The sequence below is a fragment of the Neovison vison genome, chromosome 14 (assembly GCF_020171115.1).
Source record: "Neovison vison isolate M4711 chromosome 14, ASM_NN_V1, whole genome shotgun sequence".
Classification (NCBI taxonomy): domain Eukaryota; kingdom Metazoa; phylum Chordata; class Mammalia; order Carnivora; family Mustelidae; genus Neogale; species Neogale vison.
In genome coordinates, this window is record NC_058104.1 from 5,387,426 (window position 1) to 5,410,974 (window position 23,549).

Consider the following 23,549-nt stretch of genomic DNA (forward strand, 5'->3'; position numbering starts at 1 on the left):
GCCCGGGGCTCCATGTGGTCCTTGGGAGTGGCTCCTGGAGGCAGACGGGTGGATGGGCAGATGCCTGGACACGCAGCTCCCGTGGGCTCCCTGGAGGGGGGCGCCTGACCCGAGGGGCAGCCGCTGGGGAAGGTGCGCATTTGCCTTTTGTGCTCAGCGGCCCCCTCCGGGGAAGACGCAGACTGTCAGGGGAGGCGCCCGTGATTTCCTGGCCTCACAGAGCCGCAGCAAGTTCCCTGAATCGGAGTGTCTGCACCCCAGGGACAGGAAGACCATTCCCATCGGCCCCCGGACGTGGACAAGCTGACGGAGCCTCGCGGTGCACCCAGGCACCAGCAGCTCTGCTGGGGATGCCCCCGGTGCCCATGGCTGCCTCTGCGGCTGCACCCGTGCACCCACGAGGAGCAGCCCCTGGACAGCTGGGGGGTTTAAGTGGCAAGAAGCTCCATTTCTGTATCCGCAGAACGGGCGCCCGGCCTCGCAGTGCTCTGCGGATCACGGGGGCCAGGGCCCGTCGGCAGCGGTGAAATCTCTCTGTAGCACCCACTGGCTTTACGGTTACGTCGTCGCAGGAAGTAGGGTGCCTCTGCTGAGAAGGCCCCTGGCTTGGGATCTCCGGGAGGCGTGCACTTGTCACACACCCGCATCTCTGGTCCATGTTCTCTGGTGTATGTGCCTGTGGCTTGTGGCTCGTCGCCGCTCTGAGCTCAGGAACTGGCCTTTTCCAAGGTCTTACAGGCACCTGCAGCTGTAGCTGACATCTGACCACGGCGGTCCTTCATGTGACCCCACGGACACCGGACGATCATAACGGTCAGCCTCACCACAACGGTTGGAGGATTTTAGCCAAACCACAAGCAAGAGTGAGGATGGTAAGTCTCGAGGGTTTTGATGGCCAGTTAGCATCTTCCTGAAATGCACGGCTTTTTCAGTTTTGGTTTTGAGTAAGACAACCATCTCTCACCCGGAAGAGCTTAAGACAGGGGCACCTGGGTGGCTCAGTGGGTTAGGCGACCGACTCTTGATTTCAGCTCAGGTCATGATCTCAAGGTGGTGAGTTCAAGCCCCACACTGAGCTCCATGCTGGGCAAGGAGCCCACTCAAAAAATAGGTAATAAAAATAAGATTTTGGGTAATATTTGGCACAAACATAAATTTCGTGAGAAACCATCGTGTGTCACGACCCCTGGGAAGAGGCTTGGGCTATGCGTGTGTGCAGAGAGAACAGTCCTGGCCCATGGCTGTGTTCTCAGAAGTGAAGCCAGCCGGCGATGGCGGGCTGGTATGGAAGTGGGCAGAGGGCACAGCCCCCGCCACAGACCGCCTGCATGCCCCAGCCGTGTTCACGGTTGCCGAAGCTGGAGGCCGACCAGGGGGTTCACCGACAGCGGAATGGCTGAGAGGTGGTAAGTCCCCGCGGTCATCTGTTCCCAGAATGAGGCCATGAGGACGGCCGGCTGTGACCACCCCCGCCCATGGGGGACGGAGCCACAGAGAAGCCTGCACGATGCAGGGCCCCGTTTGTATGAACCGCAAAGAGGCAGGATTAACCTACAGCGACAAGAGGAGGTGCTGAGAGCAAGCGGAGGGCTGAGCCAGGTCAGCTTGCTTCAGCGGCTTACCATGGTTTCAGGAATGTGGGCAGCCAGCTGCTAAAGCCATCATTCAGATTTTAGTGATATAAATTTAGGATTAAATACATTACATTTAAAAGGCAGTAAGTACGCTGTTTGTTTCTTACTATCTTCTGACTCTCCCTGTGCCCTCCCAGTCACCCCCCCATCCCTCGTGTCCACTTGGTATCTGCAGCTCTCCCGGCGGGGCAGTGACATCATGGTGGCAGCCTAAAATCTGCCATTTGGTGGGTATCTGTACATGGAAATCATCAAACACTACAGGTCAGCCCCTCGCCTCCCTGCCCTCCCCCGTTAAACATTTCCAAGTGTATCACGCTCAGATTAGTGGAAAGGATCATGAAGTTCACTTACAATCTGTATACTTTATACATGCTTTACCTTAATAAATGCTTCGTTAAGCTCCGATGTTAGTATCCTAACTCCTTTCCAGGTCTCAGTGCAGGTACCTGCGGATTTGCTGTGTGTGCCCAGGTAAACCAGCAGACTCCCTCCACAGCTGTGTGTGGTGACTGAGCTACGGGCTGGCAGCTTCACTCCCAGCCTCCTGTGTGCTTGTGATTCCCGGGCCGAGCCAGGGCAGTGGGCGCAAACCCCGCCTCGGCTCTGCCAGCCTCTCCCTTTCCTACCGGGACCTGGAAGGCAGGAGGGTGCTTCCTGGCCCTGGTCACATCCTTCATCAAACGCTCTGACAACAGCCAGCTTAGTCTCTGCAGCCCAGCCAGGGCCAGCACCTCGGGCCACCCCCAGTGGCCACCCCTCCTAGCCCTGGGACCCTCCCGCCACCCCCCTGCAATCTTCCCACACCCCTCTCCCAGCAGCAGCTGCGACTCACCCTCCCTTTCAGGTGTGCAGCCCCAGCAGCCCTTGGGACTTGACCTCTGTGGCCCCGCATCCTCCCAGATGTCTTCCCGGTGCTCCGGCCATTCCTCAGTGGGTGACAGGTGGGGGACAGCATGTCTGCTTGGCTCATCATGCTTCTCCCCTGACAGGTGTGCACCTCGGGCACCTTACCTGGTTTTAGCTTCGGTCCAATCAACCTTCAAATGGTAATAAAACTTGGCTAGGAGTTGACTGACAGGTTCAACGAGATCGCCGATGCACAGTGCTTGGCCTTCCCCAAGGACCCCCTGTAACAGACTTCCTGGAGGCCCAGCTCCCCTCCGAATCCCTCTGCAGCTCCCATCCCTAACTCCTTGGCACCGGCCGCCCTCCACGCCTCCTGGGTACCATCAGGGCATCTCAAAACTGTCAAGTCCGGGTTTGTGGCAGGTGAGTAGCTGGCCCGTCCTCTCTCCGCCCCCTCTCCTCCATCAGGCGTCTCCTCGCTGCTGACTCCCGCCACCCTGCCCAGACACCCGACTACCCACAGCGCCTGCTCTCACTCGGCACCATCCTCCCTCCGTGGCATTTCCCACTATTAGGCCGCGGTGTGTGTTTGCGTATTTGATCACTGTCCACTTGTCGGCTATAAATTCCCCGAGGGCAGGGGCCTGGCCTCCCCTGTTCACTGTTCCCCGGAACTAAAATACTCCCTAGCACAGTGAAGGGACTCGGTCCTTGCCAGCTCATTGAATGAATGACTCCCCAGATGCCTCTTCTGCCCCAGTGCCAAGGGAAAGGGACCACGCGGAAAGCCAGGAACCTGCGGTTGCCCTGTTCCTCCTCCTGTCCCCAGTCCCTCTCCAGGTCCTATAAATCCTAGTCATGAATGGTGACTGAGTCTGCCTACTTCCTGTCCTCATGGCCTGTACCTAGCTTGGGCAGCCTCCCCACGCGCTGTCTATCCTGCTGCCAGGGGTCAGGTTCCAGTCAAGTGCATGTAGTCTCAGGAAGCAGGCCTGAACCGCTCTGTTCAGGACCTTGGCTCCCTCCTGCCCCTCCCCACCCTAGGTCTGACACCCTCTGGAAGTCTTCTCCACCCCCCACCCACCCCCACCCCCGAGACCCCTGCCTGCTCAGTTCAGGCTGTAGGTGCATTTACCACACATGCAGCCTGCAGGCGGGAATACTGTGGCAGACACGTCTTTCAGAAGGGTTAGAAGCTAGTTTCCCTCTTCTAAGCCTGTTGCAGCCATTGTCCGTGGTTATGGCGGGCAGGGAATAAGACTATTCATAGCAGCGCTACAGCCCATGATAGGCACTAAATATGTGAGAGCCTCAGAACAGCAAAGCTGCACTGCGGAGGGGGTCGGCTGCCCTTGCAGACTGCTGGACACGGATCCGCCCAGCCACGGAGCGTGTGTCCGGTGCTCAGATCATACTGAGCCAAGGACCCCCACAGGACAGTGCCGTGGATGGTCAGGAGACGACCCAGAAATGGGGCAGTGGTGCGGGGCTGCCCACAGGTCCTCTCCTGACGGCACCCGCGTGCCCCAGAGTCCACGGGGGGAGAGGAGGACCTGGGATCTTGGGGTGCCAAGGTCCCGGGATCACAGGATCCTCGGGTCCCAGAGTAAGTTCCCGCGTCATGGGCTCCTGGGAGCTCGGGATCCCGGGGTGCCGAGCTCCTAGGTCTTGGGACCCGGGATGCTCAGGTTCCGAGGTCTCAGGGTCCCAGTCCACGGGGACTGGCGGCCGGCTCACGGACGGCCCCGCCCCCGAGGGAAAGGCCTCCACCAAAGTCCATTGGCCGGCGTCCCGGCCGCCCCGCCCACGTGACGCAGCACGTGACGCGACCCGGAAGCGGCGGGGCTGGGTCTCCGGGCGGCGGCAGCGGCGGCGGCATGTTCACGGCGGGGGCCGAGAGTCTGCTCCACCAGGCCAGGTGGCCCGGCCTTTCCCTTCGGGCTCCTCGCGGGGGCGGGGGGTGTTCTTACAGAGCGGGGCGCGCGCGCGGCGACCTGCAGCAGCCCACATAGACCCGCGCTAGAGGCCCGGGGGGCGGGGCGGTCCGGCGGGTCCCAGAAGGCAGCGGCGCCTGAGCTTCCCGGCGAAGGGTGCGTGCGGGGGAAGCGGGGCGGGGGCCCCCAGCTTTGCGGCGACACCCGCGCGTCCCGCAGCCAGGCGGGGAGCCAGAGACTGTCCGGTGCTCAGGGACAGGAGCATGAAGCCGCCGAGAGGCTGGAGAGCCTGCTGGCAGTGAGGCCCGGCGAGCTCTGCGTGCCAGCCTCGGCAATCGCATACCGTCCGAGGGCTCTGGGGAGCCAGGGGCGAAATCCCGGATTTAGAAACTCGCTCTCCTCAGGGTGCATTAGATAGGGTGGAGAAATTACCCACCGGCTTCTGGCCCCCAGCTGGCCCTGGACTCCCACTGACTAGTCCGTAGCGCCTTTCCCGAGCCCCTAACCAGCCACGGGAGAAAGCAGGATGCAGGCTAGGACTAAAAGCCCACCGTCCATCAGACGGTGTAAAACTTGACGCCGCTTGTTTAGAAGAAAATGCATTCGGGACCACAGGGCAGTGATAAACTTCAAAACAAAACACAAAAAAAACCTAAAACTGGATCCGGAGCTGGACCAGTTAGCGGGAAAGACTGGGATGGCCGAGGCTGCCGCCAGCTAGGGAAACAAGATCCTGAATACCAGTTAGGTTTTGAAGGCTCGGAACAGGGCAAAAATCTTCTGTGGTCAAAATAACCCTTAAAAATCTGCTCAGAAGGTGCCTTGTGGGTTCATAGCACCGGCTGCGTCTCCTTCCCTGTTGGACAGATACTCCAGTATTCAAGCTCGAGGATTAGAAATCGAGCTTACCTGAACTTCGGGGATGTAGTACGTGAAGATAGCATCTCACTCAGCATGTGACACAGTCACCCTAGTGTTCTCGCCAAGAGACACGTAAGAACTGAGACCCACCCAGAACCTCAAGGGGGTCACCTCTCCCCCGCTCAGCTTCTACTCCAGGTCATAAATCTGCAGAGTGAATAGTCCTCACTCTCTGCATTCTCTCTCTGTCTCAGGTAGGGCAGTGGGGGAGTTGAGGGTAGTGCATTTTCCAATATCCCAAAGCAAGATGCATGAATCACGTGAATTATTATGCAATTATGCAAGAATTACGCGAATTCTCTCCATTAGGGTTTGAAGAAAGCTAGTCATGATCCGTTAGGTCTTAGTTTTTCACTGTATTCTACCCTAAAGAAGCCTGTGATTCGGGGTGTCACAAGAGAAGTAGGACTCGTGGTTCTCCGAGAAGACAAGCCCAGGACCCTGTCAGCCTTGTTAGAGTCAGTAGGAGTTCAGGTTTGAAAGCACTGGGGAGCTGTTGGAGGGTTTGAGCAAATTGGCCTTTTAGAATCCTGGGATTTAGAGAACATACTGGAAGGGATTCACTGGGATGAGGGGTACCACCATTCTAGGAAAGAGTCTGCTGTGTGAGTTTCAGGCAGCCTGGTACCTTCCCGATCCGTCTCGTTAGCCCGGGGAGAAACACACCTGACCAGGCCTCTTTTTTCCTACATCCTCATCCCACACATGACTGTTGTGTTTGTAAGAAATGAAAACGGGTTAGGAGGTAGGAGGGAGATGGGGAGTGGTGGGGAATTCACAGAGCTTCATCGGCCAACCTTCAAGGAAGAACAAGAAACAGAGGAAGCAGCCCCAGGCCCCCAGCCCCACATGCTTGGCCGTCCTCCTCGTCAGCCTAAGACTGGAGCTGCCCCGTCTTGGTTCAGAATCCCAGGTTCTGAGGTCGAGTGATCAGTTGAGCCTGGATCCAGTGGACTTCCACTGTGGCTAGGGGGCTGGAGGGGGCCCTCCTCTGAGAACACCGCCCCCCCCCCCCCCGCCCAGCCAGAGGTCCCTAGTACTGTGTTTCCTGGGCTTGGCTTGCCTTTCAGACTGGAAGAGAAACCCAGAAAACCAGGTTGCTGTCTTGATTTCCGTTTCTGTTGATGCTTGAAGATACTTTTTTTTTTTTTTTTTAACGAAGCCGAGTAAATACTAGGAACCGTGGTAGTCATACCTGAGAACGTGACCCAGTGTTTGTCCTCTAAGGTAGCAGATTTCCCTCTTGTTCCCAGGAGCAGGAGGCTCACTGAAGGAATCTGCTGGAAAAGCAACTTATTTCAGACTATCCTTCATTTTGTGTGCTAACATCAGTGGGTTTTAGTTCTTTGACTCCTGGGACAACAAAAACCTGGAGGTGTGGCGTCTCTCCTAGAAGCCTTACCGGCAGGGGAAGGGACTAACCCCAGGGTGAGAGGGGACAGTGGCTGCATCCCAGGGAGGGCGGAGTTGCAGGTGGTGTCCTCCCTTTGCCGCACAAAGCCCGTAATGCTGCCTTCTCTGCTCCCTGGGGATATCCCTTCAGACCCAGCTCAGGGCGGCATTTCCGGCTCCCGCGGACAGGTCCCCCAACTCCAGGTCGCCAACACCCCGCTTTCATTTAGGGAGATCCAGGATGAGGAGCTGCAGAAGTTCTGTTCCCGGGTCGCGAAGCTGCTGCAGAAGGACGAGCCGGGGCCTGACGCGGTGGACGCCCTACAGAGGCTGTTCCTCATCGTCTCGGCCACGAAATACAAGAGGCGGTGAGTGTGCCGACCTTCGGGGGTGCGGCCGCGTTGGTGGGGTGCTGAGTGATGTGCCGCCCCGTGCACGCGGCCCTGCGTTCCCAGGCTGGAGAAGACGTGCGTGGACCTGCTGCAGACCACCCTCTGCTCGCCCAAGTGCCCTGAGCAGCTCCAGCTTCTGTGCGCGGCCATCCTGAGAGAGAGGTCGCCCTCCGACGACCTGAGCCTGTCCTGTGACCGTGTCCAGAGCAGCCAGCAGCTGAGCCTGGTGGCCTCGGTGCTCTTGGCCCAGGTGATGTGCCCATCCTGCCCCTGGTGGCCCTGGGGCACCCACTAGCCTCCCCCGCCCCCTCCTGCTCTCCTGCCCCTTGTTCCCGGGGACAGGGCAGGGCTCTGGGAAGGGCCCAGTTTCCGGCTGCTCCGGTGACACCCCGGACGTGAGCGGCGGTGGTACGGAAACAGGTGTGCTCGTGGAGCGGCGGCCTTCAGGACCAGCTGCCCCTTCCCTGGTGTTTCCAGACTAGATGCTGTGTTGCTCACACACACAGGCAGGCAATCACTTCACATTCTCCCATGTTCCATTTGAAGGGTGACAGAAAGGAGGAGGTCCGAAGCGTGGGCCAGCGCGCCTTCAGAGTCCTCGAGAGCCGGCAGCCTGAGGGGCCCAGTCTGAGGCACCTGCTCCCAGTCGTGTCCAAGGTCACGCGCCTGGCCCCGCACTCCCTCCATGAAGGTAGCCCCCCTTCCAGAGAGGCCACTGTGGGCTCAGAGGGAGAGGCACGCCCTGAGGGCCCAGCACCCTGTCCAGAGCTTGTTTTCTAGAAAGTTCTACCAGTGCCACTGCAGCCCGAGTCTGTGGGATTGACTATTTCCCACATGTTGTCCCTGCCCGCCTCCCACCCATAGACCAGACCAGCCTGCTCAGCAAGAGGTTGGTGGACTGGCTTCGCTATGCCAGCATCCAGCAAGGGGTCCCACATGCTTCTGGAGGCTTCTTCTCCACACCCAGAGCCCGGCAGGTGAGCCTGGAGACTCAGGACCTCCCTGTCCTTCCACCTGCCCTGGTTCCAGAATGATCCCTCTTTCATGTCTGCACTCAGGTGGGGAGGGGGGGCTTTGGGTCCCCGGGGTCACAGCCCGCCTAGCCCGTGATGCTATGCGCCAAATCCACTGGCAGGGGTCACTTTCCTGACAGAGGACCACGTCCACTCAGGTGCCAGCGTTTATGTGTCTTTTGGGGGCCGCCCCCAGTCCTCGAGAGCATGAGGGCGGGGCTCCCACTGGCACGCAGCCCCCCTCCTGCCTTCCCTGGTATCTGTGAGCCCGTTGGCCGCACCCCCCAGCCTTAGACCCCAGCACCTCCCCAGCCTGCGTCCCCACAACCTGTCCTTCCTTGCCTCCCGCAGCCGGGCCCTGTCACCGAGGTGGATGGAGCAGTAGCCACAGATTTCTTCACGGTGCTGTCCACGGGCCAGCACTTCACGGAGGACCAGTGGCTGAACGTGCAGGCTTTCTCCATGCTGCGGGCGTGGCTGCTGGCCAGCAGCCCCCAGGGCCCCAGCGCCCCGGACTCAGGTGGGACATGGGGGTCGGGGGGACATGGGGGGGTCGCACAGACAGGAGGTGGACGGCACCAGGTGTGGCCCCAGGTGGCGCTGGAAGCACTGGTTGAGCCTCATCAGCTTTAGGAGGCCCGTCCCCAGTCCCCATGGTGCAGGAGAAGCCACAGAGGGCACATGGCAGCATGGGTGCTGAGAGCTTCACCGAACGCCCTCCCCCGTGCAGACTGGCCAGTGGTGGGGACAGACCGGGCTTCCGGGAGAGAGCCCGCCCTGCCCATGGCCTCCGGTGGGGGTGAAGGCGGCCACGGTGGGGCTGGGCCTCAGCCGCCCGCCGCAGGGACTCCGTGCCCCTCGAGCACCTCATTCTCCTTTCCAGATGACAGGTCGGAGCTGGAGGGCTCCACCCTGTCCGTGCTATCGGCCACGTCCACCGCCAGCCACCTGCTGCCGCCCCAGGAGCGGCTGAGGGAGAAGGCCTTCGAGTACTGCCAGCGCCTAGCGGAGCAGAGCACGCGGCGTGAGTCCTGTCGCCGCGTCTCCTCCCCGAGGGGGCGTCCCTGGCTCTCCTTGGGGGCCGGGCCTGCACAGCCTCTGTGTCCCTGAGGACTCTGTGTTCCTGGCGCAGACCCTGAGAGCTGGACAGGGGGCAGAACCTGTCCCCAACCCCCAGGCATCTGTCCCAGCCTCCCGTGCGTCTGCCCTGCGGGGGTCTCTGTCCACCCTCCCCTCCAGCTTCCAGAACAGGGTGCTGCTCACTCACTGTGTTGCCTCTGACGGGGACGGGGGGCCTTTCTTTCTTCCCCAGGAGCCCTGAGAAAGGGGGACGCGGACCTGCAGAAAGCTGTAAGTGCCCGCGGCGTCGGGGGCCGGGGCAGGCCCCCACGCGGCTCCCTGTCATCCAGTCCCCCCACGCCTCTCCGCAGTGCCTGGTGGAGGCCGTGCTGGTGCTGGACGTGCTCTGCCGGCAGGACCCGTCCTTCCTGTACCGCACGCTGTCCTGCCTGAAGGCGCTGCACACACGGCTGTGCGGGGACCCGGCGCGGGCGCGGGCGCTGCTGCCCATTGCGCAGTTCTTCCTGAGACACGGTGAGCCTCCAGCAGCCGGGTGGCCCGGGCCTCTGTTCCGTCGGTGGCTTCCTTCGTCTGTAGAACCGTGGCTTTGAGTGGTCCGGTGGAAAGGCGTTAGATGGGTTTGAGGGGCTCGTTGAAGCCGAGCAGCTTTACGCTGATCTTGGAACGCTCTTTGCCACGAGAGTTGGCGGGAGTTTCATATAAGGGACCGTGGAACCAGCACCTTCTAAAGAGCGTTCCTCGTCGCGTGACCCAGAGGGACTGGGTGGTCGCCAGAGGCTCTCGGGGCGGGGTGGGCGAGGCTCGGCCGGGGCTCCCCGTGCAGCGTGCGTACCTCAGGGCCCCTGGTGTCTAGAACCCTAAGTGCCCCCCAGCAGGAGGGGCGTCCTCCTGACAAGGTGAGGTCCCTCGTGCCGGGGCCAGGCCCTGACGAGGCTGGTGCGTTTTAGGGGAGGCCGCCGCCGTGGACTCAGAAGCCATCCTCCAGCACCTGTTCACCAGGATCCCCTGCGAGCTCTTCCACAGCCCCACGCTGGCCTTCGAGTTCGTCCGCTTCTGCGGGGACAGCCTGCCCCTGTTCGGCAGGAACCTTGACATTCTCAAGCAGAGCTTCCCCAACCTCTTCAAGGCACGCTCGGTTGTTCTCGGGCCGGTGGGGGGTGGGGGGTACAGCGCCCCCCCGGCTCGTCCTCCAGACTGGCACCAGTCGCTAGCATCCGGGGAGGGGCCTGGGATGCCGGCCATGGGACAGCCCGGGGGGTCCATGCGTCCTGTAGGAACAGCGTCCCCGCCGGGGAGAACCCCAGGCTGAGCCCCTTCAGAGGAGCCGCGAGGCTGGACCATGGCTCATTCTAGAATTTGTCCCGATTGTCGCAGCTGGTAGGTTCCTGTCGTCTGGGAGCCTCACCGGCTGTGTTCAGCTCTTTGTGCTGTTACCTTTCGACGCGCTGTTTGTGACCAGCCGTGGTCTCCGTGTGGTCTTTGCAAATTTAACTGGAGCCTCGGTCCTTCCGGTAGAGGAGAAACAGTGACAAGTGCAAAGTGCTTGCTGTAACTGTTGGTGCAAAAGGCGGCGCAGGGAAAGTAGGGGGCACCGGCACCCCGCCCATCCGGGACCGAGGTGCACTCCTCTGGGGCAGCCACGGGTCCAGCTGCTGGCCCGCACGCCCCACATGGGCCCTCCTGGTGCCCACCGAGCCGCCACGCTTGTTCCTGCAGCTCCTGGCCTGGAACAGCCCGCCCCTCACCTCCGAGTTCGTGGAGCTCCTGCCGTGGCTGGTGGACCCTGGCACAGCTGTGGAGATGCTCCACGCGCTGCTGGACCTGCCTTGTCTGACCGCGGCCTTGGATCTGCAGCTCAGGTGAGCCTAAGGGATGATGCCTGTCCCCGGGTCCCCTCCCCATTGCCGACTGGATCCCTCCCCGTCCCCTGCTGTTCCGCGAGCTGCCCAGACGAGAGCACCTCTCTCCAGCCCCAGGCCCCGGAGGCCCGGGCCTGTGTCTCTCGCTGGGAGAGCCTCACCCTGCAAGTACCGAGCCCCAGGTCCCTTTTAGTTCCTCAGGCTCATCGTTGGTGCGGGATGACGCCTGCTCTGTGTCCGCGAGGGCTGGGACCGAGTCGGGCCTCTGGTGGCCTGGGCCCAGAGCCCACATCTGAGCCTGGTCTCAGGCGTCTGCTTGCTCACAGGCTGTCACCGGCTGCGTCAGAGAGGCCGCTGTGGGACGCCTCCCTCAGGAACCCCAGCTGCCTGGAGGCTTCCCGGGACCCACAGTTCCAGGCTCTTCTCCAGCACCTGCTGCGGGCCAAGGCTAGCGGAACCGTGGAGAAGTAGGGCTGCTCAGGCTGGGGGGCCCTGGGGTGGGGCCTGGCTGTGGGGGTCCCTGGCTCCACGGCCTTGGGTCGGCTCAAAGAGCACTACGCATGGTCAGAGCCTGTTCCCAGGGTGGGTGGGACACGTCTGGGGACATCCGGCCCTGAGCATCATGCCTTCTAAGCTGAAGAGGCCCCTGTTGTTGCCCCCTGTCCCCCTGCCCTGGTAGTCGCTACCCACGCTGTGGGAGCTTGCCGGGCACAGGCCTCACGCTCGGCCCCTTACTAGCGTGCCAGTTCGGTTCCCACAACCCTGTGAAGTCGGTGCTGTGATGACTCCATTGTCCAGAGGGAGCAACTGAGGGGTGGCATTGGGGGGAGCAGGTTGGGGGGCCAGGACCGAAACAAGGCGTCCTGAGCGCAGACCCCCATGCGCACCCTCCGGCGTGCATGGTTCCCAGGGTGAGGGGCAGGGGGGGTCCTCCGAGGAGGCGGTGCAGGTGGTTTCAGAACTCTCCCAGGCCGCAGCACTGCGACCCTGTGCCCTGTCCCTTTGGGCACCAGCATGTCTGTGGGCCCCGGGGGAGAGGCTGCGGGCGCTCAGTGGGACGTGCGGCCTGCCCTCCAGGTTGGCGCCCCTCCACCAGCTGCTGCAGCCCATGGCCAGCTGCGCCCGGGTGGTCCAGTGCGCCGAGGCCGTGCCCACGCTGCTCCAGGCCTTCTTTTCCGCAGTGACTCAGGTGAGCCTGCTTCCGGGCTGCTCGGTTCCCGCGGCTGGGGTGACCCTGGGCCTCCGCAGAGCCGGTGTCCTTGAACACAGATCCCACTCTGGATCAGCGAGAGGCACCGGGAGGGCGGCCTGACGGCCCCCAAGAGCAGCCCCAGGCGGGCGGGCACCAGCGGGTGTGGAGCAGAATGTGGGGAAGGTTGATGGGGTGGGGGCTGAGTCTGTGTCTCCCTCCTGATCCCCAGTTTGCTGACGGGGTTCTGGCCAACCAGCTGGCACTGCTGCTCCTGGAGAGATGTGACTCCCTTTACCAGGTGCCCCAGTACGAGGCCCGTGTGCACAGGTGGGCCCTCCTGCCAGCCCCACGAGGTGTCACCCCCCCCCCCCGCCGACCCAGCCCCATTTCACCACCCCTAGCTCTGGCTGCCATGGCTCTGAGTCCCACCTCCCCTGCGCTGTGCCCCTTTCCAGCTGCCCTCTGCAGCCTGTGCCCTGCTCCCCAGCATCACCTGGGGCCAGCCGCTGCCCACACTCCTCTCCCCGGTCCAGAATGCCCCCGCCTCCATTCCTCCTCTCCCAGATCTATAATCTCCAGTGCTGGCCCCAGTTCCTCTCCATAGAGCCTTCCAGACCATTTGTGCCCCTTTCCGAAGGCCTGATCCACACAGGCCTGTGCCCACACCACTCGCCAGCCCCAGCTGGGCCTTGGGTTCCTTTAGGGGCTGAAAGCATCTGGACCTGAACCTGTTCAGAGGCTTTCCCCCTCTCCTTCTGGCTCTGGTTCTACATGGGGGGCCACGGTCTGGGGCCTGGGGGCAGCCGCGGCCCAGCAGTGTCCTCCCCGGGCAGGGTGCTGAGCTCCCAGTTCCTGGCTCTCTGCGCGCTGCACCCGTCACTGGTGGTCGAGCTGGCGAAAGAGCTACTGGAGTTCGTGGGGAGCGTGAGCAGTGTCCGCAGCCGGGGGGCCATGCTCGCCTCCGTGGTAAGGCCGGCCGCCGCGCCACCGCCCTCTCCCACGCTGGGGCGCCCGCCGGGATTAAGGCTCTGTCTCCATGCAGGCCTGGGCCATCGGCGAGTACCTGTCTGTGTCCTGGGACCGGCGGTGCACCGTGGAGCAGATCAACAGGTTCTTTGAGGCCCTCGAGGCCCTGCTGTTCGAGCTCACCCAGTCGCGCCCTTCTGCCGCCCTCCCCGAGTGCCCCCCACAGGTCATCGCCGTGCTGGTGACCACGCTGACCAAGCTGGCCTCCCGGAGCCAAGACCTGATTCCCAGGTACTGGCTGGGACAGGAGAAGGGGAGCCGGTGCCGGTTGCCTTCCTGGTCCCCAAGGTCTGCATGTGGCTCGCAGCACGAGGGCTCCGGTCAGATACCGGTAGTAGCACTGTCCCCACGGCCTCGCTGCTCCCAGCTGATGCCCCCCGACCCAGAGCTTCGGGCGTCTGGGCCCCGCTGTGGGGCCTCAGCTTTCACGTGTGGGGTGCACCTGCAGCTGACTGACCGGGATCCCTTCGTTCTCAGGGTCTCTCTGTTCCTGTCAAAGATGAGGACCCTGGCCCAGAGCCCGGCGCCGAGCTCCATGCACCGTGAGGAGGGCGCGGCAGCCGTCCGCGCGCGGGCTGCTGAGCTCCTGACGCTGCTGAAGATGCCCAGTGTGGCCCAGTTTGCGTTCACGCCCAGCGCAGAACTGTCCAAGCCCCGCTACCACCGTGACGCCAACACCGCCCTGCCGCTGGCCCTGCGCACGGTCAGCCGCCTGGTGGAGAAGGAAATGGGCCTCCTGCCGGGGTGAGGGGCGCCACCCGCGGGACGCCGGCCCAGCCGCAGAATGAGAGGCAAGCTGCGGCTGCCACCAGCGGGGCGTGAGACCCGGGGAGGAGCCTCAGGTGGGTCTGGGGCTCTCTGTGCAGGTCAGGCTGTCCCGCCCTCAGCCTTTGGGTGTTTGTTTCTGTCCCATGCTGAGCTGTGTGGTGACACAGATCTGATTTGGAGTTCTCACCCCGTTGGGGGTGGGTGGGGGCTGCTTGGTCTGTTTCTGGCAGCTCCTTGTTGGGAGGCAAAAGGAGGTGCAGCGGCAATAAACCTCTTCCAGAATGTCCCTGTGTGCACGAGGCAGGGGAGAGGGCCAGGTGTGGGGAGCGCTGCTGGGCTGGGAGGCCTGGCCCTGGGCAGGTGGGGACCCCCGCCCTGTTGGGCCAGACACTCGGGGCCGTTCCTTCCCACCAACTCCCCACCGTGTCCCAGATGTTACAGAAATAACAGCATGGATGTAGGCAATCAGCAAGGGAGCCGCGTGACTCTCCCACTGGCGCAGCCACCTCTGGGAAGGGCCTCCGCTCAGTGTCCTTTCTTAGCCCGCCTTCTGATGCTACTGAATGATGGCAGAGGTAGAAGCTGCGGCTCTTCTGGCCTGCAGTCTCTTGCCATCTGGAGGAAGGGCAGGGCCAACACCCCCCCACCCCCCGCAAGCCAGGATCGCGCTGGTATTATGCCGAGTGGGGGAGACTAGCCGAGTGTGGGAGCGCAAGAGAGGTGTCCTGGTTCCTCCCGCGACCCCTTAGTGCCTCCTGCCCCAGTTCCACTGAGGTCAGCTTCCTGCCTTGGACACTAGCTCCCAGGGCTGCCCCTCACCTCCGCGGGCTGCGCGCAGGCATCCGGGACACCAGGTGGCGCTGGTGCTCCGCGAGTCTCAGCCGGTCTCGCCTCGCCGGTCTCGCCCCGCCCGCCGCCCCTGGCCCCGCCCCCGGACGCCGGACCGTGCGGACGCCAGAACCGCGCTGCAGCTGCGGCGGGCGGACGCGGTTCGCAGACCGGACCGAACCGGGCTCCGGCCGGCAGAGTGTCCGCCTCGGCTCCGCCTGGCGTCCCGGGCCCCCGAGGACCTCCGGCAGACGACAGGTAACGCGCCCGTGGAGCGGAGCGGTGAGCGTCGGGGCGGAGCGCGCTTGGGGCCCCCTGGTCCTCGCCGGACGGGACAGACCCGGTTCGGCCGCCCCCTGCCCGCCCCGCTCGGCCCGGGCCCGAGGCGGGAAGGCAGGCCGGGGCTGAGGAGGTGGTCGGTCCAGAGGGAGCTGCTGGTTTTGCCGGGTCTCAGGGCGTGTTTTCAGCCGGCGCTCGGCCTGCGGCGTTTCCAGGTGCTGGAAGTTTGGGTCCTAAAGCGGCGCGCGAACTAGGTGGTGAGCGTGGGTTGGGAAAGACGCGTTCCCCCGCTTGTCAGCGAGCCAGGGCCAGGCCAGAGATGCTGCCTTTACGTTTTCTCTGCCTGATGGGCCTCCCTGCTGCCTGAGAGTCTAGACAGAAGCAAACCCTGGGAGTTTTCACTCCCGGACTCTGCAGTCCACACAATTGCTGCCACCTGCCTGGTGGGGAGCGGGGAGCTGCGCGCTCACCGCGGGCTTCCGTCCCCCGTGCTTTGGCCAACAGGCTGTGGAAATGAGGGACGGGAGCTTGAGACATCCTGGGGAGCTGGGCTAGGCCGTGGCTAAGAGCATTCCTGGCGGGTGAGTCGGCCTCAGGCCGCGAGGACCCCACCTGGAGCTCTGAGTCCCCTGCAGCTGCGCCGCCGAGTGCGGGTGAGGGAGACTTGAGCGCTGTCCTGGTGTTTCGGGGTGACATTACGGCAGCGTCTGGGAAAGTGGGCGGGAGCTGGGCGCAGTAAACAGTTACTGCCTGGAAGGGGCCTGCTGGGGACTCTGCGTGTGTCCCCACTCCCAGGGCTCCAGCCCCTTGGGAACTCAGCTACGTAGGGCCCCCGTTCAGCCCCTCGGGTTTCTCTCCTTCGGTGCTGAGCCGCCGAGACCAGGAGCTGGCCAGGCTTCCCTTGGGCTGCTGCTGGCCTTTTGGAACTGGCCCCCTGGATCTGGGGCTCTAAGCATTTTCCTTTGGGGTTCAATCATGTGTTTAGAATGAGGTTTTTGGTTTTTTTTTTTTAAAGATTTTTTCTTTATTTATCTGACAGAGATTACAAGTAGGCAGAGAGGTAGGCAGAGAGAGAGGAGGAAGCAGGCTCCCCGCAGAGCAGAGAGCCCGATGCGGGGCCCGATCCCAGGACTCTGGGATCATGACCTGAGCCGAAGGCAGAGGCCTAACCCACTGAGCCACCCAGGCGCCCCTAGAATGAGGTTTTTTTAAAAAATACATGTGATGCGGCCACGGGCACGCCTCTCCCCTGCACTCAGCAGCGGGCCACATGGGGCTGCGGGAAGCCTAGTGCTCAGGACCGACCGAGGACATCACAGGTTGGGCGGGGGGGGGGGGCTCCTCCCTGAGACCCCTCTCCCTGTGAGGGTTGTGTCAGCAGCTGACAGGGCCCCTCTTTTTCCAGGTCTCTCTTCCTCTCCAAGAAGACGACTCTGGCCCCGAGCCCAGCCCTGAGCTCCCTGCTACGGCCACTGCTGCCGAGCCTGCTGAACACGCCTGGCGCAGGTGTCCAAGCCGTGCTGTCGCCGCGACCCCCACCACAGCCAGCCACCTGGTGGACCAGGTGAGTCTCCTGCTGGGGTGAGGGGAGGGTGACCCGGGGGACGTCGGACCGGCCGCAGATTACCAGCGGTGTTAGGGCCCAGTCATGGCTATGGTGAGCGAGAGGAGGCCCAGGTGCCCCCGGTGGGGTAAGGGTTCGAGCTACCGCCTGGCGGGGGTTGGGGCAGGCGGTTCTAGACCATCTTTGAGCTATGCTGTGTGCTGAGCAGGAGCTCCGTGCTTCAGGGTGGGGGCCGGGGGGCAGAGGTAAGACCCCACCGGCAGCACTGGGACCCTGTGTCCTCCTGGGGAGCTCGGCGCCGCGCCCACCTTCATTCCACACACGGCCAGCCTTTTAGAATACGAAAGATAGTTTATTGAATCTGTGCATTTCCATTAAAATCTTTACACATAAAAGCTCTGTAACAAACATCACAACTTAGTGTTCTCTGTCATATAAATAAAATATACACTAAGGTGTACGTCTTCCACAACAGGGAACATGGGAACAGCACGGCAGGAGGTGGCCGTCGCTCTAGGAGGGCGGCGTGCGGAAGCGGATCTTCTTGGCTGTTTCCACGTCGGACTTGGCGACCAAAAACCGCATCTTCTTGCCCCCATTTCGGATCAGGTCCACGGCTCTGAAACCCAGCGCAGGGGGAGGAGGAGGGAGCCAGGCTCGCGTTGTGGGGACTCCCCGCAGGCCCAGCCTTGGGACAGGTGAGGCAGGCAGGGCTTTGGGGGAACCTGGGATAGGGACCCGCTCTGTCACCCTGCTGTGACACACCCCCTCGAAGGGCCCCCTGGCGGGGCAGCTGTGTGCTCAGAGGTTGAAGGAGCCGGCTGAGCGCTACACCTCTGCACAGGGTCGGGATGGGACCTGCTCATGGGCCAGGGGCTCCCCTGGTGGCTGCAGCACGAGGGCGGGGGGTACCTCAGGTAGCTGACACCCGTCAGGCTGCTGCCGTTCACCTCCAGGATGCGGTCTCCCAGGGACAGGCGGCCATCCGAAGCCGCGGGACTGCCCGGGAGCAGGGTCTGGATGTAGAGCCCGGGGGCACCCAGCGGCGTATGCTGGGGGAGAAGTGGCGGCCTCAGGCTTCTGTGCGCCTGGGCCTGGCTCCCTCACGAGCTCTGCCACGGGGCTGCGAGGGCAGCACCAGACACTGTCACGTCCCCTGCAGGCCCTTCCCTCCTCTGATGCCTGCGAGCCACCCGCTGCACTCCTAGCCCTGGTCCCAGCCTTCCCCACGAGCTGGGGGCCGGGAAAGAGAGGGCCCGGCCCAGTGGAGCCCAGAGGGCCACTCACCAGCCCGTCGATCAGGCCCATCCCCAGCCCGGAGGGGCCCCGCTCCAGCTCCACAACGAAGACATAGCAGAAATCCTCCGTGCTGGAGCTGCGGCTGGAAGGGGCCGGAGGGGGCTCGTCCGCGGGACCCAAGCTGTCCCCTGGGTGGGCAAGGAGCAGGGGGGCTCTGTCTGCACTGCTGTGGCGGCCTGTCCCCAGGAAGGGTGCTCACTGTGTTCTAGCAAGTCCCCAACTACGGTCAAGGTAAGGGGTCCAGGCCACACCCCCGTGCGTTTGGAAGTGGCACCTCCACCACCACCCCCCTGGTCTTTCCAGGGGCCAAACAGGGGCCTCTGCTCAGGCTCCTTGTGAGACCCTGCTTCTTCCCTCTGCACCTCTAAGTGCTGACTCCACCTCTGTCCACCCCGCCGTGTGACCCGCCCCCCCAGCCCAGCACCAGGGCCCCGAGCGAGCCTGCCCCCCTTTTGAGCGGGAGCCCCAGAAAGACCTGTGGTTGCAGCCCCAGCACTCAGATCTCCAGGAGCTCGGCTGGCGCTGCCATGGCCCAGAGACCCCCATCCCTCTGCCTCCCCACCTTCCCTTCTGTGCTGGTCTCCTGAGCCATTCCTCCCTGCCTCCCTCTATCCTCAGGGTAGCAACTTGGTCCCACAGATGGCTCTGCACGGCCCAGCCGCCCTCTGGCATCCTGGGCAGGCACTGCGAGCCCCAGGCGGACATACCGCCAGGACCTCACGGCGGCAGGACTCCCAAGGGGCTCTGCCAGGTGGCCACAGGGCTGGGGTGCGAGCGTGAGCCCCGGGGGCACATCTCACCTCCTGGAGCTGCGTTCCTCCTCCCTTCCAGGAGCACTTTCCCACAGGTGCCTCTAGGCTCGGGCCAGTCCGGGACAGTGGGCTCGAGGCTGAGTGGGGTGCTGGGAGGCGTGAGTAGGCACGAGGAGTCTACGTGCAGGGGGCCAGCCTGGGGGCCCCCGCGGCTCTGCCTTCCTGAAAGGCCCCCAGCACGGGGAGCCCCCGCAGAAGCCAGAGTGCGCCCCTGGCCAGCTTCACGGGCTCCCCTGCAAACTAGTGGGCCGCTCTGGCCCTCAGAGATGGTGTGGTGTGGGCCCTGGGCGGCAAGGGGAGAAAGAACTCAGGGACGTGGCGGCTGGGCGTGGTGGGAGAAGTAGAGGTGCTCTGGGCACTCCCAGGGGCAGCAGCAGCCAGGCCCTGAGCTGGCTGCCCCCAGCCACCCTGCTATCCGAGTCTACACCCCCCCCCCAGCTGCACCCGGTACCTCAAGGCCCCCTAGCTGGGAAGACCCCCCACTGGGGCTGGGCTTGCTACGCAGACTCCACAGGAAGTGGCGGATGTAGAGAAGGTGCTGGTAGATGCTGTCGTCCAGGCAGTCGGCCTCCAAGTCCACCTGGAAGCCCTCGCTCGGCAACACAATGGGTGGGGGGTTTTCATAGGACTCCAGGACCTCCTCTATTGGGGGGAGGGGCAGGGGACGGCATGACAGGCCCAGCAAGACCAGACTTCCTGTTCCTCCCCAGGTGTGCCAGCCACCCCCACCCCATACCATCAGGACTGGGGACGCGGCCGTGGGGCATCCGGGCAAAGGCAGCCTGCCCAGACCAGCGCTCCGCCGTCTGTGTCCAGTGACCCGCCAGGGCAAAGCTCGAGCTGCCGGCTGGAACCTCTGCCCACAGTGGGCCCCTAACACTTCCCCTCCGGGCACCCCCCCACCCACTGCCCCCATCCACTGTGACCTGCATGTGGCCCTGGAACCCAGATGGTGGGGGGCATGTCTGCCCTAAAACACACCCACCTCATGGGGGCCTCCGGCAGAGCACCCCCATGTCACAGGCCTCCAAAGTGAGGAGCCCACAGTCCTGCTCAGAGCAGTGGCTCTGTCCAGGCTGAGCCCCTGGGGGACAGGGACACAGTTTCCAACTATAGTTTCTACGTCCTTGTAATTTGTGTGTCATAGTGTATTATGCAGCAGAGAGATGTGGGCCATGTGTGCGCACGCGCGTGGCAAGCACACTGTCTCCACGCGCAGACCCTGCTCTCCTCTTGGTCGGCTATGCCCCAAGCAAGACCGCAGCCTCAGGCTCCTCAATGGGTAGGACCCAGCCTGACCCAGAGCTTGGATCTGGGTCATGGCCTGTGGGCTCTGACTACCCCCACCCCACTCTGTGAGGGTCTCCAGGTCCCCAGGTGGGAGACAGGGCAGGGTGTTTCCAGGGGAAGATGGCCCAGGATGAAGGTCCCCAAGGCTCTGCAGGCTCCTGTAGGAAGTCACCCAGGGAGCTCCTTTTGCCCCAACACGGCGCACAGGGCCTCCAGTTCGTGGCCCAGAGGCAGCTCACCTGACTTGAAGGCTTCGGGGCTGTCCTGGGCGCCTGGCTCCCAGGCACTCATGGGGCCCACGGCCGAGGCCAGCTGGTACTGGGTCAGCAGCCGGTGCAGCTGCGCGGGGCTCAGGGTGGGGAAGGCGGCCCGCAGGTTTGCCCAGCTCATCTATGCAACAAGCAGCAGCTCGTGATCAAAGGCTCCCGGGTAGCACAGCCACACCCCCAGGGTGTCCTAGTCACACTGAGGGCCGGGGCAGAGGGCCTGGGCTGCCTGGCCCCATGCTCCCAGCTCACTCACGCGGGCCTTGGTGCCCCTGGTGGCCGGTGAGGTCACTGAGGGGCCCTGGAGGCAGCCAGCAGGCACCCCACCCAGGGCTCTGTGTACTGACTATGCCCACCACGTCACCCACCCCCAGGGCTGAGAAGGGAGGGAAAGAGTCGCAGGGATTTGAAAAGCAGGATTCTGCTTGACAGCACATCAGAGACCTGACCCACCAGGCTGAAAGGAAAGCATAAACACAAAGCCTCCTACCACCTGGGACCCCCAAGATTGGCTCTGTGGGCACAGCAGAGAGAGGCTCCCTCAAGTGGGACCAGCAGTCCAAGCAGTGCAGAAGAAGGTGAACTTGTGCATGAAATCCAACAGCCTGTACCATCCCCTGCAACCCTGGTCTCCACTGGCCAGGGACGCTCCTCCTCTCTGGTTTTCTGGGTCCGTCTCTCCTCTGCGGGTGAATCCACTTCTCTGTGATGCCGTCATTCAGGACTTGCCGTTGGAGGCGCTGGCCCAACTCGTGCCCTCTGGGGCCCCCAGCCTCTGACTTGGCTCTTGAAATTCAGAAAGCACCCTGATGGCTTATCTCCAGGATGTGTCCTGTCTTATTCTTCCAGAAAGTTCACAGGCTTCTCATGGCCGTGTCCTGACAGTGCGGCGCTCAGCCCCCTGCAAGTCTGCTCCCCCTTCAAGCTCTTGGCTCCTGGCAGCGTGCTCTGGAACCTCAGGGAAAGTTGGGGGAGGGGTGTATTGGTCCCCCCCATGCCGCAGCAGCCACCTCCCCTGCTCTTTCCTGACTCAGTGTTTGGAGCCTGGGCCTCGCCGGCAGGTCCTCCTCTCTCCCCTCCCTTTGCTCCTCTGCTTCTGTCTCTTCTGGGTTTACTGCCAAGAGGCTGGGGCTGTGGGTAGCCAGTGCCTTCGCTGGAGGGACAACCGTGTCCTGAGGCTACCTTGTTGGGGTGCAGGGCAGCCTCTGGGAGCTGCCCCCTTGCCGCCCAGCTCAGGATGGCCTCTGCTGGCCCGAGTCAGTGCCTTTGGGTTTGCTCAGTTCCTAGAATCCCGGCTTCCCTCCCGTGGCATCCAGGGCTGGTGTCAGCGCGGGCCCAGCACACTCCCGTGTCCTTACCTGAGTGCAGGGACACTTTCTGGGTGACTTCCTGGACTCTGTCTCCCAGTCTTGCCACTGAGTCCTTCCTCTCCGCTGTCATGGTTTTAGTTTCCAAGAATCCTTTAGGTTCTTTTATAAAGTCCTGTTGTTATTTTACCGACACTAAGTCGTCTCTTTATGAAGATGGTTTTCTAAGTTTCTTCTCCCTGAAGTCTGTTTCAGGGAATGGTGAACTGTGGCCTGAAGCCTATATTTATAGGGCCCTCAAGCTAAAAATGGTTTTCAGATTTTTATAAAAGCATTAAAACAACAACAAGGAACCTGGGATGGCCAAATTCTCCATGGCCCACGAAGGCTGAAATATGGACCACGCAGCCCTTCACAGAGAAGTCCACCAACCCGATCCGTGTCCCCCACCCCCGCTCCCCGCATCCGTCTCTCGTGTTGGAACCCGCTCCCTCCCATTCCCAGAGAGTCTGCCCGGCCGGCTCACGGTGGGACGCAGGTCTGCACCCCCCAGGCGGTCACCAACCACCCAGCACTGCCAGGCCAGCCTGTGCCACGGGGAGGGCACGGGCCCCCACCGAGCAGGCAGCTGTCGTGCCTGCAGTGCTCAGAAGCTCCCTGGCCCCCAGGAAGCCTCCTTGCCGTCTGCGCTCTAGAACTCAGCCCGGGCGCCTGGCCGTGCGGGAAGGGGCAGTAGGACCCGGCGCCGCTGCTTCGTCCTCTTCCTGTGCGTCTCACGTTGATGAGGGTGGCTGGGTGCCGAGTGGGGCGCTGGTGGCCCGGTGACCTCTGTGCGTGCATCTGTGACGTCTGGGCCGCAGCCCCTGTAGCAGGGCAGCCACAGCAAACTCGCCCATTCCTGTGAGCAGTTTCAGGTGTTTTCTGCAGTTTGACAAAGACGCAGTCATTACTGTCCGTCAACGTCCGTGCTGAAGCTGTCCCCTTCTCTGTTTCCACACTGGCTGTTGGTGACCTCCCACTTCTTCCGCTCTTCAGAGAGCCGCTCCTGGCCTGCTGCTCCTCTGCTCTCTCTTCACACTGCTGGGTTTGGCTGCTCCCGGGCCAGGACCTTCCCTCTCGGGCCGGTTCTCGACGCGTTCTCGGGCCTTTTCCGCAGCTGACGGTCACCCGCCTGCTAGCCTGGCGCGTCGCATCTCCTCTGCGTTCTTTCTCCCTGGGGGCTCGTGCCACCGAGAAGCCAACCAGATGCCCAGGTCCCATCCGTGATCTGCACCCACACGTCCTCTTTCTGAATTTCCTCCGGTGAACCCATGTGTTACTTCAAGAATAAAACAATCCCGGAACTCAACATTTTGACACCTGAGCAGGGTCTAGGCCCCAGCACGTGGGAGGTTGTACCCGCTGAGCGATCCGTGGCCGTGGGGCCCCAGGGTGGCCAGCACGAGGCTGAGGTCGCTGTGCGGGCAGCTGGTCACACCCCGCGGGTGCGCAGTCAGCCAGCAGCTACCGCCGTTCCTTAGAGCACCGGTGACCCCAAAGCACGTGAGACCTTCTGTGTGGAGACCCTCAGGCTGAGACGGAGGCTCAGACTTGACACCAGACGGGCGGGTCTGTGATCCCCGCAGGGGTGTCCTGCTGGCTATGCCCAAGGTGCCCATGGTCCTGACGCTCCCGGCGGCGCCAGCCATGCGCACCTCTCCCCGTGGTCCCTGCGGCACTACTGCCAGGCGGGAAAGGGACACCATTGGTTCGCTTTCATGGATCATCCGTGACCACTGTCCGGTAGCTACCAGGGGATTGGGGGGGTCCTAGCTTCCTATTGTGCCTCCGACAAGTGACCACAC

At 63.0% G+C, this 23,549-nt stretch overlaps 2 protein-coding genes across 6 annotated transcripts in view; one reads left to right on the top strand and one right to left on the bottom strand.

Moving 5' to 3' along the window:
* Window positions 1-4,324: 4,324 nt before the first annotated feature.
* On the top strand, window positions 4,325-23,053 carry AP5Z1 (adaptor related protein complex 5 subunit zeta 1). Of its 5 annotated transcripts, none has more exons than XM_044233589.1 (20): window positions 4,325-4,401; window positions 6,961-7,098; window positions 7,186-7,372; window positions 7,669-7,813; window positions 7,987-8,099; window positions 8,487-8,655; window positions 9,019-9,159; window positions 9,448-9,485; window positions 9,566-9,728; window positions 10,163-10,341; window positions 10,932-11,074; window positions 11,401-11,541; window positions 12,152-12,263; window positions 12,496-12,593; window positions 13,100-13,232; window positions 13,309-13,523; window positions 13,770-15,146; window positions 16,573-16,731; window positions 17,207-17,429; window positions 19,553-23,053. In XM_044233589.1, exons 1-17 carry the CDS (start codon window positions 4,361-4,363, stop codon window positions 14,038-14,040), a joined length of 2,427 nt encoding a protein of 808 aa, XP_044089524.1. In that variant the 5' UTR covers window positions 4,325-4,360; the 3' UTR covers window positions 14,041-15,146; window positions 16,573-16,731; window positions 17,207-17,429; window positions 19,553-23,053. The 5 variants fall into 5 exon arrangements, with proteins under 5 accessions (XP_044089524.1, XP_044089522.1, XP_044089521.1 ...); XM_044233587.1 differs by lacking the exon at window positions 4,325-4,401 and having other exon boundaries at window positions 6,370-7,098; window positions 13,770-14,134; window positions 14,860-15,146; XM_044233586.1 differs by lacking the exon at window positions 4,325-4,401 and having other exon boundaries at window positions 6,370-7,098; window positions 17,207-18,877.
* RADIL (Rap associating with DIL domain) overlaps window positions 17,245-23,549 on the bottom strand; it is an 84,096-nt gene continuing 77,791 nt past the window's right edge. The window contains exons 11-16 of the mRNA XM_044233591.1: window positions 20,372-20,522; window positions 19,294-19,484; window positions 18,831-19,125; window positions 18,019-18,182; window positions 17,644-17,783; window positions 17,245-17,350 (exon numbers count right to left, since the gene is read on the bottom strand). Of these exons, the coding sequence (XP_044089526.1) occupies window positions 17,245-17,350; window positions 17,644-17,783; window positions 18,019-18,182; window positions 18,831-19,125; window positions 19,294-19,484; window positions 20,372-20,522 (1,047 nt within the window). The remainder of the gene's footprint in view (window positions 17,351-17,643; window positions 17,784-18,018; window positions 18,183-18,830; window positions 19,126-19,293; window positions 19,485-20,371; window positions 20,523-23,549) is intronic.

What these genes read in the sequence shown, in the direction of transcription:
- AP5Z1 (XM_044233586.1), top strand. Translation starts at nt 6,845, where the DNA reads ATGCTGCCTTCTCTGCTCCCTGGGGATATCCCTTCAGACCCAGCTCAG. An exon ending in CCTCGGTGCTCTTGGCCCAG is followed by an intron (nt 7,373 to 7,668) that starts GTGATGTGCCCA and finishes TTCCATTTGAAG; the next exon opens with GGTGACAGAAAGGAGGAGGT. An exon ending in ACGCGGACCTGCAGAAAGCT is followed by an intron (nt 9,486 to 9,565) that starts GTAAGTGCCCGC and finishes GCCTCTCCGCAG; the next exon opens with TGCCTGGTGGAGGCCGTGCT.